At 40.1% G+C, this 14,403-nt stretch overlaps 1 protein-coding gene across 1 annotated transcript; it reads left to right on the top strand.

Annotated features, from left to right (window-relative positions):
• The first annotated feature begins 402 nt into the window (after nucleotides 1-402).
• wrap73 (WD repeat containing, antisense to TP73) lies at nucleotides 403-14,296 on the top strand. Its single transcript, XM_037103058.1, has 13 exons — nucleotides 403-560; nucleotides 1,119-1,206; nucleotides 1,359-1,511; nucleotides 2,887-3,003; nucleotides 9,935-10,007; nucleotides 10,709-10,812; nucleotides 11,168-11,254; nucleotides 11,586-11,720; nucleotides 12,179-12,256; nucleotides 12,336-12,438; nucleotides 12,553-12,678; nucleotides 12,876-13,067; nucleotides 13,769-14,296. Exons 2-13 carry the CDS (start codon nucleotides 1,138-1,140, stop codon nucleotides 13,879-13,881), a joined length of 1,350 nt encoding a protein of 449 aa, XP_036958953.1. The 5' UTR covers nucleotides 403-560; nucleotides 1,119-1,137; the 3' UTR covers nucleotides 13,882-14,296.
• The last annotated feature ends 107 nt before the right edge of the window (nucleotides 14,297-14,403 follow it).

The raw sequence follows: 14,403 nt of genomic DNA, 5'->3' as shown, positions 1-14,403 counted from the left end.
CAGCAAAGCTGGATAATGGCACTTGTCTTTTTTTTTCTTAAAAAAGTAATTCAGTGGTTCCCTACTTAGACTGCAGGACACGTTTGTGTGAATTAAAAAAAAAAAAAAAAAATAGATCACACACTATAAAACGACTATGACTTGAAGAAAATTATGAAGGGAAGAGAGTTTAGGCTACGGAAATATCAAATCTAGACCAACATCACAAGCTGATTCAGGTTGCAATAGAATAAAGTAACATTGGTGCTTATATGTCTATATTCATTTGGCACAAAGGCGCACATAAACACGCACACATTACGTTCACACACGCCGGAGAAAGAGAAAACATAGCGATGAACTACGTCTCCCAGAAGGCAACACGCAGCAGGCCGATGCTGATTGGACGGCACCGGTGTGTCGTCACTCACTCATACAAACAAACTAGCAACAGTTGGAGAAAGATCGACAGCCCGTGCCCCGAGGATGAAGATGCAAATAATAAAACTTTTCTAAACTCATTGTGGGACTTTTTGCCGTCTCTTAGCAGATCGACGAAAACAACACAGTTGCCATTAGAGGTGAGTTTAAGCATTGAGTGGGAAGATAGTGACGGTTTGCCACCTGCTATGTTGCTAGTAGCGTTTTATGCTAACGTTAGTGTTGAATGAGTCCAGTGACAACACAGGTATCGGCTAACTTTACCGTTAGCATGTAGTGTCGGCCTCTATCAGTCTACAGTCTTAGACATCACTCAATTGATAGCAAGAGGATAAAGTGGCAGTGAAGTCGTTACTGTGGGGGTTACTTTGCTTCAGCTGCTTCTATTAATTTCAAGCCAGCTAGCTAGGCTAACGTAACTACCTGTAGTTAGATTATGTCTGCTGAGGCTGTGGTTTAAACGGACGTAAACAGTTTGTACGCTGGTGTGTACTTTCCCCACATTTAATAACTCGGGTTTAATGGGGAAAGAAGTGTTTCTCGGTTTGCAGTGTGTGTATTTATTGGGCTTACAGCGCCATCACGTGTTAAAAGTGAGAAACTACACTTGTTTACAGCCCGTCTCTCATGCGTCTACAGATATGAGAAGATTCAGTTGTTATTTAATGCGATGATAACTGTGTTATCTTCTCGTGCAGGAACAGTTGTGATTGTAAGATGAATTTCTCAGAGGTCTTCAAGCAATCCAACCAACTTTGTAAAGTTTCCCCAGATGGGAAATATTTGGTAAGTGATTGAGATATATTTGAATGATATTTGTTGATATCTGGTTTTATAGTGCGTGCCTTGTAAAGCCTAGAAAAATTATACTTTAAACTCTGATTTAATTCCCACAGTTTTATTTTTTCATGGCTTGTCTCTTTGGTTGTTCTCCTCAGGCTACCTGTGTGCAGTACAGGCTGGTGGTGCGAGACATGAGCACCCTGCAGATCATGCAGCTCTACACCTGCCTGGACCAGATATCCCACATGGACTGGTCTTCTGACTCACTTTTCATCCTCTGTGCTATGTACAAAAGGGGACTGGTACAGGTAGGCTATGAGAAGAGGACGGGATGCATGTGACTCGCCATGTTGTATGAATGCTGAAGTCAGGTCGCAGTCAATCTTGCTCGACTTTAACATCTATAATTATTGGTGATGTTATTATTTAATTGTATTTCGCTTACATAAAAAAGTTTGATTTTCAACGCTTTATGGATTAAACCTTAATAATCAAGAACTCAAATGATTTGTCACATCCTTAAAAAACATATTCAACATTTCTGCCACTTGTAATACATTTTGTGCAGAAGTAACATTTTATATAGTTTTAAAATGTTTTTTGGTAGGTCAGATTGTTCCATGACATGTATTTGGGAGGATGACGTCTAATTTTTAAATTGTAAAGGGGATGAATTAAAAATCTACATTATTGTTAAATATTTCATAGTATCATTGGAACATTTTATCTAGAGGGCAGGACTTCATTGTGTGCATCTGTGTGATTATTTTGTGGTGAAAAAATCAATCATGTCTTTTAGCTGGAGTTCTGATAGACAAGAGGCCTTCTAGAAATAGCTACACAAGAGATTAAAAGCAGGATTTTATTTGCACATAGTAATATGTAAATAAAAGAAAAAAAAGAAGGATACATGGGAACAGATAGTGTTGAACTACAAAAAGGTCATTGTTTATAATGAAAATGAATTGAAATCATTTATTTAAATGTTAAAATAAGATTTCTGCTTCAAAACAAACATTCTTTGTCGTCATTGGCAGCATTTAGAGCTCAAATAAGCCTGTAAATTTCACTTGCACATTGAGTAGCTGCTTCAAGCATGCCCTGTATTATTATTTTGCTTAAGTAGTTAAGTTATTATTTTGTATTATTCTGTCAAATGCCATTTATATTTGCTTTAAAAAAAATCTAAGTTTACTTACAAGGTTTTTCAAACTCATTAAACTAAGAAATACTAAGCAATATGGTATTTGATGATAGTAGAACTATGCTGTTTTATTTCTTTTTGAAATTAATTAATACCAGGTCGTTTTTATTTTAAAAGGTTCAGAAATGTATTTTAAAAAATCCGTGATTCATTCACATTTATAAAAAAGAATAGGGATACTACGTTCAATTTATGTCCCTAAATGTTTTCAAACTTGCATCCTAATTGACGGACAGTGTTGGTAATACTGTTTTTTTAAATAGTGGCAGAGGTGAAAACAAGTCGTGCGCATGATTGCAATGTCAGTTTCATGTGCATCACAGGGTGAGTAGCTTACCTTTGAATGGGTATCCAGCGCCAGTCTTTCATGGTTTCTGTTGCTCAAGTGTTTCTTACTGTTGAAAATCAAGTTTAGGGAGAGATGTCATCAGTGATGGCTGATTGCTTCTCCTTCTGTTACTCTCCGTCTTTCTCTACAGGTGTGGTCTCTTGAACAGCCGGACTGGCACTGTAAGATTGATGAGGGCTCAATTGGACTACTCTCCTCGCGCTGGAGTCCAGACGGACGTCACATTCTCAACACCACCGAGTTCCATGTAAGTGTGAAGTTGGTGCGTGCATGGGTGCGTGCATTCATGCGCACAGAAGTGTGTTTATGCATGTGCTTGTCTGGTTTCAACTGTTGCTGGCCCGCAAGGAAGGGCGACCTGAAAATAGCCAGACACCAGAGCCTTTCTTGACCACCCCTAAAACCCCCCAACCCCACCCACATGATGCATGTATTCAGCCTGATTTCATAGCTCCCCTCCTGTTAGCGTCCTGTCATACATGCGTCTCAAATACCCCTGGAACATGGGTGCAATGTGTATGTGCCCTTTCAATGTAGGTCTGGTGTTTTTGTTTGGCAGCAAGCCCTATTAATGGTGTTCTGTTCAATTAATAATAGTGAGCTTAGTTAAGTGAGGCAAAACAGAGAAAATAAACACACAAACCAAAAATTGATGTAATAGAAATAGATGAAAAAAAATAAAAAATAAATAAATAAATAAATGCAGCGGACCCAGGTTCGACTCCCAGCCCGGGTCCCTTTGCTGCGTGTCACTCCCCCTCTCTTACCCTGTTTCCTGTATTTGTTCTTACATTTAGTGAAAACAGTAGTTGTCTAAATATGAAGCAATATGTCAGCAATATGAAAACACAGGTCACAAGTACAGGATGAAAAGGAGCTAACATTTTTGTTTTTTGTTGTTGTTGCGATGAAATTGTCCTTCTTAGTTAATGTGGCAGCAATTTAACTAGTAAAAGGGTCAAAATAATTAAATGTATGCATTGTGAAGTTTGACGATTAACTGAACTCGACCTGAATGATTTGTCAGTGTACATTACTGAATCAATCCATGTATTATAGCCTGACCAATACTGTTTTTTAATACTAGATAGCTTAAAAAATTGGATATTTCATCAGTTTGTAAGCTGATACTGACCATAGAATTAGCAGAGTCAAGGATAGAAACATTGGAGTTTTGTTAATTGTGACCTTAAAAATTATATAATACTCAGAGAACTTGAATGACCTAGAACAAAACCCTGGGCAGCACCAACTGCAAAAATAGATCAAGTTTGCCAATGTTGTGTGTTGCTGTTAGATTATATTCTCTGTTCAAGAGAAACTTAAGTATAATGGGTCATTCTTCGGTGGGTAGTGTGGCTCATGGAAATTCTTTCATACCACGACATTGAGCCTCTAGCAATTCACTGCATAACCATATTTACCACCCCACAGCTTTAACGTCATTAATTTATGAGATTGAAATTTGTGTTCTGTAAAAGGCACTGTTTATTCCAATTAAATGACTATCAATCACTTCTGAAGAAAAAGAGTCAGGAGATGAGTGTTGTTTATAAAGCAGAATGAATTCAGACTAATAAAGATGCATTTAGTTTCATTATATGTCTCTTGACTGCTGGTTTAAATTCATTCCATAGTAAGCACACGTTGCAAGAGGTGAGAAGCTATAGCAGCTCCGCTCGAGCCATGTGGAGTATGATGGGGGCACCGTGGTGGGCCATGTCTGTCATGCTGAAGCTGACTCCAGGAATCCCTTGACAGGTGTTGTGACCCACCACGCAACTGTGTCTGGTCTGGAGAAGGGTGCAAGGAGTGCAAGTGTCTGTGGCATGTCTACTTTGTGTTTGTCTGCATCTTCAAAAAATAAATAAAAAGATAGAGGAACAGGGTGGAAATGAATGAAGGTTCCTTCCCAAAAGAGTGTGAATTTCACTCACCCTTGCCAAAGGAGTTTTTAGATTTTTTTTTTAGAAATGTATCTGTGTGTCAGAATTTTAAAGAGACCAATAATAATTATGCAATTGCATAAATCAAAAAAATATGATGTACAGTGAGGAAATTTGTCAGTTCACAAACATTCAGGTGAGACACAGAATCAGACATTCCTATAGGATCAGAAATTGCTCCTGCACTGTGTCAAGCAACCGTCACATCTCTTCATAACCTCTTTTAACTGCTCACTGTGATTCATTTAATTCTGTGATGTTTTGATTAAACTATCAGCCCTATACCAACATTCCCTAAAGCATATCTTTGGTGGGCTTGTTTTTCCTGCTTCTGAGGCAGTGATTTGTTTCCTATTCATTTGAACTCTCGATTCTTGAAATGGGTAATCCTATCCTAATCACTGGATAATGACAAAGGTCAGATAATGATCTTCTTCTTCATTTGATCTAACACAAGTGGCACTGCAGCTTAGTTCTGTTTAAACAAGTCACACCAAATGAAAGCCATCCGTTCATGAGCCCTAAGAAAACACTGTGAGTCAGAGGAACTGGGACATATCAATCCTCAGTCATCATTCCATGGCCAGAGGTTTTATAAAGCTATCGAGGGATAATTTTTAGATAATTTAATGATGAAGCTTTTCATAGCAGTCTACGTCAAGACATCCTCACTTGTGGTGTCAAAAATCTGTTTCTCACTGTCCTTATCGTGTAGGCTAGTATGAGCAGGAAGTCATGTAGTGCTTACTGTTACTAAGAATCCTTTAGTAGCTGAGGCTTCAGAACTAATTTAACAGAGGCAAAGTAGGCACTGTCTGCCACAGTGCCAAGGGGCCCACTGAACTTACCTTCACCTCAGACCAAGATTTCATTAAGGCTGTGCCAGACGGGTGTTCGTGTCAGGCTTGAATTTCAGCCCCACTCATAAACAGCCTGCTATATTAACTTGTTTAGGACAGCTGCCTTTGGTGTGTGTGTGTGTGTGTGTGTGTGTGTGTGTGTGTGTGTGTGTGTGTGTGTGTGTGTGTGTGTGTGTGTGTGTGTGTGTGTGTGTGTGAGAGCATGCGTGCGTGTGTGCGTGTATGTGTGTGTGTCTCTCTCTAGCTGTTGCAGTGTGTTTTCTGTTTCCTTGAAACATCTTGAATATCTATCTTTACCTGATTTTTAGGTACATTATAATTTATCAGCTCACAGCTGACATTTAAACAGTTATATGAAAAACGTATCTGTCTCTGGCACTGACAAGGGTTTCAGTGGCAGACTACAGTTGAGGACCTTTTTTCAAGCCAGAAAGAAATGCTCTTGAGGTGTTCATTACAGGTCTCAAGGTAGGACCTTTTTGGTGGCAGACGTATACAAAAAACCCCAGCTGTTTTCAAATAGGGGGTGGCGCCATCTCACAGATTTAATAGAAAGTCCCATTGCTGAAACCAAGCTTATGTATTATGAGACTTCACGCACGTCATCTCCCATTTGAATTCCGATCATTTGTCTTAGGACCTCACAAAATGCCACTCACACATCCAAGTTAATCTTTACCAGCTGAGGGGTGATAAATTCAGGGTGGAAAAACTCCAGCCAAGGACATCATTGAGCTTGACTTCTCTAATGGTTTTTACATTGTTGGGATCGGATTAGCAATAGCATTCTTGGCTGGTACTGATGGAGCCCTGCTAACGTGTAGCATTGTTGGCAGCAACGCTACCGGACTAAACTGCAAACGTAGGCAGCTGCTGTACTGCAGGGTGGGACAATAGCCCAGCCATACCTACACGTGGGTTGCGAGAGGCTCCAGTTCCTCGGCAGAATCATGAGGCTGTAACAGGAGAAATAGGCTATATTGGTTTGAGATGGCTTCCTATGGGAAATGCCTGCAGTGTAATCCTCTGCTGACAGATAGGCCCATAAGGCATCAAATACACTTGCCCATTCTCTCGCACTGCTTGAGGCATGCAACAAGAATGGCTGATAGATAGATTTGTGCTCCAGGTCGCTGTCAGTAACTTTGGTCTACACAACTGATCGTAGTTATCATGTTGCCCACAGACTGTCCTGCTGGGTATGTTCCATAATTCTGTGGTTTTCTTGTTATGGCTACCTGCTAATAGATATTAAATGGATGTTATGGTGGAAATTAGCTGCAATTGTCCCATCTGGTTGTCTCTTAAGAAGATTATCTTGTCATAACATGTCAAGTGAGGGTTTTTGTCCAGCTCTTAATTACAGTCACAGGCCATATTATGAAGCATTTTTCAACCCCTCCATTGCATTTAAAAAAAACCCTCACAACCACTCCATTTGGTAAAAATGTGATGGAACTTCAGGAAGGGCTTCCTAATGGGGAATCATTACATGTGGTGATCAAACCAGTACCAAAATATAAAGATGTACGTGTCTGTAATTACAGCATGTACTTTTCAGCAGTTATGTTAACCCTGGCAGAGTCGTGAATTTTTCCATCTCTGATTGATAAACAGCAGCTGTTATAGTGGAGTTTTGCCTTTTCACACCACCCTCAAGCCCCTAGGCCCCACCCCTAAGCTGTTGCTCACCTTTGGTGAGGATACTTCATCTAAAGTGTAGCTTTACCAACTAAGGATCTTATTGCATACCACCCCACATGGAAAAGCATTTCCCACCTATTTTCCTCAGGCTAACCTTCCTCCACCCAGTTTAAAGTTACACTGCCTTTTGGTTCTTGATCTCTCTGCATCCCCTATGTGGTGGGTCAAGGCATCTAAGAAGTATAAGTGTGTTTGTGTTTGAGTACTGTTGATCCTTGTTGCCATGGCACCATGGCTGAGGGGATGTCCAGGAAGCGTGCAGTGAGGTGATATTACAGGGTCTACACAGCTGGATGTCCTGACCAAACAGGAGGTTTGACACCTCAGCCCAGTTAGGTGACAGACTTGGATCAGTTCAAATGTCTGTCTGGACACTATGATGAAAGCCCTGTCGCTTCAGTAGTTTCAGCTCTGCGCATTCTCAAATGTAAAATACAGCTGAGTATTAAGGCTAGTCTTAACTTTGTATTGCCAGAAATATATTTTGAAGAATAAACAAATTGTTATTTTTTATAGGTATACAAGTATGCAGGGTTCTCTCCAAAATATGTGGCTGTGATGTAAAAGATGATGAAAGTGGTACACAATATTTTTCTCTGTTAGAAGCTTAAATAGTTCAAGAATACATAGCACTCTTATTTGGAAATAGAATGGCAGTGCAACACTAGAGTATGCTAGTATAGAACCAATCTGTCATCTGTACAAACAAGCACAGCAAAAAACATCAGATAGATCGAATCCTCTTGTTTAACTATACGTTAACTGTATTATGGATATGATGGTAAAAATAAACAAGTTTGCCAGTTTCACATATTATAGGTCAACCTTACTGTGACATCATGATATTCTGCAAAAAAATGTTGTGGCCATTACTCCTCATCATAGCTCAGGAACAGCAGCTTAACTGGTGTGGATGCATACACAACTGTGAGGTGGTAATTATAGTTTATATATACTATAATACATATATGGAGGGGGGTCTTTAAACATTCAAAGCATGATCAGACAGCGCTGCATGCACCCACATTATATTGGCTTACTGTAAGCTGTAAAGGGGAAGGTATTGAGCGCCATGCATTTAACACCTTTAATGTCGCAGCGTTGTGCTTGCATGCCCCTACAATTGGGATTGTTACCAATGACAACTGCCAGAAGTTGTCTTTAAAAGAGGTGTAAGAAATTATAAATCTTTTTTCAAAAACTTCCATCAACTATGACCTACCACACTTTTCACAACATTGTGAGCTGTACCAAAACATGACGATGTATGATTACTGTATGTTAATTAATTTTTTTATTGGTAAAAGTGGTATTGCAACAACAGCTTTCTCTGTGAAGACTTTAACTTCCAGACAACTGAACAATTGTACAGGCCACAGATCTTCTAACAGTATCCCAGTGAGTGTCATGTGCTCCTTTTTTCTTCTTGAAGGGCAAGATACCACATGTCATACCGGTCCTTGGGTCAAACTTATGCTGCACTGTTGGCTGAGTGCCACCTGCTTTTGTTGGCATCAGTCTTGTTGAAGTGAGACCGGTGGGTATTTGAGTGACTGCTGTCAAAACTGAACATTAACACATTGGTCTCTTTGTCATGCCGACTTGTGGCCAGATAGTTATTCTTTGGCGCTGCTTCTCATTTGTGGGAATTCACACAGCTCGCTGGCTAGGCAACTCGCTGTTAATTTGTCACACTTGTTGCAAACATGTCTAACATTACTTCTTGGCTACTAAAGGGACCAGCTCTATTTTCCCGCCATATGTCAAGATATTGTTTTGGATCTGTTTAGTTAATATGTGCTCAAATCCTAATTTAATCTGTTTAATCTCCTTCTATCCCTGTTAGCGACTTCAACCTTTAAATATGTGTCCATTCCCTGTGGAAATACACTAATAGACAACCCTCCACACACTCAGGCCCGACAGGGCCAACCATTAGGATACCATGTCAGTGTCTTGTATCCCTTACAGAGATATATCATGGACCTCTTCAGAGGTATCAGGCAATCTGTCCTCAGCCGTTACAGGGCATGATTGACCATGCTAGTCCGGAGTGTAGTCTGGATCTGCCCTGTTGATGGACAACTTTTGTTTGGTATAGAGGAGCACTTAAAGGCCGCATTGGGCTAGTGACTAAGTTGTTGTTGACACCCAGTCACCATATGCAACACTGATCACAGCCTCACATAAGATCTTCTTAGAGAAGACTTTTTGCAGAAATGATCTCATATAGACTAAAATCTAGAAGAGAATGTCAGTTCTAAGTGGTCAGGTCTCAAAGTGCTGTTTTAAAACCCAATTTCTAATATGTTTCTTTTACATGGGGTGTTTGGGTTCACTATATATCAGAATGGTTGATATTATTTTCCAGTTTAACTCATCAAAGATATTGCCACCAGAGGTTTTTTCACTAGAGAGCTCTAAAACGTTTCATTTTTACTGTAAACTCATGCACTAAATATGTTTGCACACATTTCCTTCATAACCATGGATTTATTCATTTATGTCTATTTATTTGTGTCTGGCCAGTATTTCTCAGGTACTAACTTGGATGTATATATGCCTGTTGTGCTACCTGGAGGTATGGTGTGTGTGCTTGTCATACTTTCACTGGAGTTAATCCACAGTGTGTTTGTTTTTCCCCCTCTTTCCTCTGGTGCCTTGACAGCTGAGAATCACCGTCTGGTCCCTGTGCACCAAAGCTGTGTCTTACATCAAGTATCCCAAAGCATGTCAGAAGGGTCAGTATGAGAATAACATTGTTTTATTTGTTTTCTTGTGGCTTATGAGGTAAATGTATCACCAGGAGTACCTGAGGACAGGGCCAGTGGTCTGAGTGCCTCAGCATGCCCCCATGAATCACATGCCGTTCTCTACCTTGTGGCGCGACCCTGGGTATGCGGCCAGACTATGGTCCTCTTTGCTGACAGCTGTGCCCCTCTTCAGTAAATGGGGCATGCTCCTCATAACAGGCCTGTCAGCAGCTTGGGGAAAAATGATTGTCTATGACTCTCCCATTTTCTGCGTGCAATACTTTGCCCTGCTGCAACCCACAGCCGCCATATAAATAATATTGCCATGATAGTTACATACCACTGACCTGATGGTGCCAACGTGACGAGATAACAGAATATCCATTACATAAAGATTTTTTTATGAATATATTTTGTGTGGTGTCATACCCCTGAGGGATTCACTTTTATCATTAGGGGCCAAAAAATAATATTATAAGCATTTGTTTACTTGATACATGCTTTTCAAACATGGAAGAATTAAACCTAAATAAGGTGGATATACTTTTAGGATATTTAGTATATTTTTCAATTCAACTCTGCTGTTACTCTGTAATTCTAAGATATTTACATCATACTGGGGATTATATACCAGAACATGGTAGTGTCTTCTGAAATTAAAGTTCTCGCCCATCATCTTTCACCCACAGGTATAGATTTCAGCAGGGATGGCTGCTACATGGCCTTGGCTGAACGTCGTGACTGCAAAGACTATGTTAGTGTATTTGTGTGTGATGACTGGCATTTACTCAGGGTAAGTATGACATTAGAGTTTGAACGTTTTATGGTCATTACAAATGTAACAGTTGAGTAAGCTCTGTAAACAACAGTGGAAGAAACTTAAACTTTTGGTTTAAGATTTGGTATTAAATCTTCACCACCCAAATATTCATTCTTTGAAATTGTCGCTGACCGAGATGGAGAGTAAACTCTCATCATTTGAGACGCCCTTCAGATGTGTTCGTAGACACATTGAGGCCGTTCTCCCATCTTCTTCAGGAAGAAGTTATGAGAAGAAAGCTGCCTATGTTTTGTGTTTTTTTTTTTTTTTTTTTTTTTGTAAATGTGTAGTGAAAACGTAATTTTAATCAAACTTTCCTCTGTCACAGCATTTTGAGACTGAGACACAGGACCTGGGAGGGTTGGAGTGGTCTCCCAACGGCTGTGTGCTGGCAGTGTGGGATAGCTGTCTGGAGGTGAGTAATTTGCTGCATAGACTCAACAAGAGAATGTGATGGATTAAAGGTTGAGGTTTGTCATTAAGATATACAATCATGTTTTAAACAGTTTGGCTTGTTTGGTGTGAGTGACATCTTTTCACATCATATCATAAATTATAAAGAAGTACACGAGTGTACAGTGTACAGTAATCAAGTACGTCTACGTACTAGCATCATAGAAAAAAAACAGCCTATGACATCATGTCAGACCCCTGTGTAACAGAGCTGTAAAATAAAGCATTGTTATTTTTAAAGCACTACAGTATTCCAGTTGACAATGTGTTTTGCGTGTGTATCATATCCACAGTACAAGGTGTTGCTGTATTCTTTGGACGGCCGGTTGCTGTCAACCTACAGTGCCTATGAGTGGTCGCTGGGTGTCAAGTCTGTGACCTGGAGCCCCAGCAGCCAGTTCCTGGCCATTGGCAGCTATGATGAAAAAGTATGGACAAAACAAATGACGGCTGATGACAATGAGAAAAAGTATTCAGCATATCACTTAATAGCTGACACAACACAACTGCCACAAAGGAGAAGTAGTCATGTGTAAAGCAAACCCCACTGATTTAGCATAACCAACATTACACTACACTCTTACATTTTCAGTTACAGTTACAGTCAGTTTCACAGACACCACACAGATTTGGTTATGTTATGCCAGACAATGCTGCCTCAAGCAGCGATGACCAGTGGGCTACAGAGGTGTACTCATTTTGAACTAAACACCTGTTTTTCTTTTGTTTTTAAACTTATCTTTCACCAACCAACACTGACTTATGTGACATCACTAATTTATCAGACTTTGTGCAGGTATCTAAAATATCTGGACTATTATTTGGAATGTGCATTCATCAATAAGAGTACAAAATGACTAACAGGACTTTACTATCCTCATGTCAGGTGCGAATCCTCAATCATATCACATGGAAGAAAATCACACAGTTTGAGCACCCGGCAACCATCAACAACACAAAAGCTGTGAGTATTTTCCAGCCTTCATGGTGATGGGCTGCAAAGACACTGTAGTGCAATTATTTATGGTTTGTTGTGTTTCCAGGTTGTGTATAAAGAAGTGGAGAAGAGGCCAGCTGTTGGCGCTGATGACCTGTCACTACACAGCATCACAATGGGCACCACTCTCTTCAGCACCCAAAGCAAATGTATGTCAGTTTTCATTTAAAAAATATTCTAAAAGTAGTATTTGAGTGAATCTGCTGAAGTCTGATACAGTTTTGTCTAATCATAAACTAATTTGTTGTGGTCACCTACTCCAGATGAGATCTGCTCACCGCCAGTCCAAATACCTGTCGTCAAACCAGATCCAGACCGAGCCAACCCCAAGATCGGTGTCTCTTCTTTGGCTTTCAGCTCAGACAGTCGCTATCTTGCCACTAAAAATGGTAAGACTTCTTACAGCTGCTCTCTTTCACCTTCATTGGCAATCCAAGAGACCTGTATTATGTGAAAATTACAGTTTCTACTTACATAACACTGACTGTAGTGTTAGTAGTGTTCTTGTTGCTGTGAAGCTACTGTTTCATGGCTCCACAAACTGAGAGTGGTTTTTGACTGTGTGTCTGTGTCTCTTTGACTGTAGACAACATGGCCAGTGTTGTGTGGGTGTGGGACATGCAGAATATGAGCCTGGAGGCCGTGCTTGAGCAGAGCTCGGCTGTGCGGTGCTTTCAGTGGGACCCCCGACGCCCCCGCCTGGCGCTGTGTACAGGCAACAGCAAACTCTACCTGTGGTCCGCGGCAGGCTGCGTCTCCGTCGAAGTCCCCGCTGAAGGTAAAATGCTCTAAGTCGGAGATATCAAGCAGCTGATCACACAGCTCTATTACAGTGTTCTCAGATGTAGAAGAGGGCCAGTGCACTCAGGATTATTTAAGCTTCATGAGAGAACTTCTGCATGCTGGCAGCAAGAGGTCACTGTTTCAGTTTAGAAGACTAGCAAACCTCGAGCTCATGTGGCAGGTCATTGGATTGATCGCAGTGAATTGCTTTTAAGTAAAAGTTTTTGCTCTATATTTTCCAGTCATTACTTCCCATGCACAGGGAAGATATCTCACCAGTGAGCCAGTGTCAGAATTTAAAATCCAAACAGAACGAGATCTGTGGTATCTCAGTGAAAATCTATGTGAAGCTCGTGTGTCACATTTTGGTTTACAAACTGAGAGAGGCAGGATGTGGATTCAGGATGCACAATAAGGTTGCCACGATACCAGAATTTAGAATTCTGATGCAAACTAGTGAAGAAAATTATACTTGATGCCTGTTTCGATACCACTGCAAAAAGAATAATGTATCAATAGGAAAATAGGATAACAAAATTAGCTTCTTTTTTGTTTAAATTAGAATGTAGATCTCTTTTATTTATTCATGTATTTTTTGAATGCATGGTATCGAAATAGTATCTAAGTATTGATACTTTTATTTTCACCTTTTATTTGATGCATAATCATCACACTTCTCTATCTCGTCCCTGCCAGGTGGCTTCCAGGTCCAGTCACTAAACTGGCACTGCAGCGGAGACTCTCTGATCCTGCTCGGTAAGGAGCAGCTGTGTTTGTGCTACATGGACACCGACCAAGAGGACAAGTAAAACATACAGAAACACAGTGCACACTTGAGTACACCTCAGGCTTACCTAACCACACACACCTGGTGGGGAATGTATAAGGTGATGACTACAAGACTCCTCAAAATCACAACCATCACAGGTTGAGCTCGGAGCCGCTGAAGAGCCTCAGTGCAGGTTACTGGGTGCTGCTTCTCTCGTCAAGTTGAAAACATTTGAAAAAAAAATGGACCTGACTCTCTTCCTGAGAGATGTACAATGAATAAATATCACCTTTTAGGTACCAAATGTGTACAGAGGCACTACTTTAAAACACTGTGAGAAAAATAGAGATTTACCAAATTTTATAGATTTCACTGCATTTCTAGTTTTAAGTATTTTGTATGTGTGTAACTTTGAAATTGTGTAATTATTTTTGAATAAAATTTGTCTTAAATAATCCAGCATAAGAAGAATTATTCAAACTTGTGTGTGTAAATCTGTCAGTTTATCAGCTCTGTAACCATACACAATAATGTTCCAAAGAAAACTGTAGCAGAGTTGTAA

This window comes from Acanthopagrus latus, chromosome 7 (assembly GCF_904848185.1).
Source record: "Acanthopagrus latus isolate v.2019 chromosome 7, fAcaLat1.1, whole genome shotgun sequence".
Taxonomy (NCBI): domain Eukaryota; kingdom Metazoa; phylum Chordata; class Actinopteri; order Spariformes; family Sparidae; genus Acanthopagrus; species Acanthopagrus latus.
This window is presented reverse-complemented; position numbering and strand designations above follow the sequence as displayed.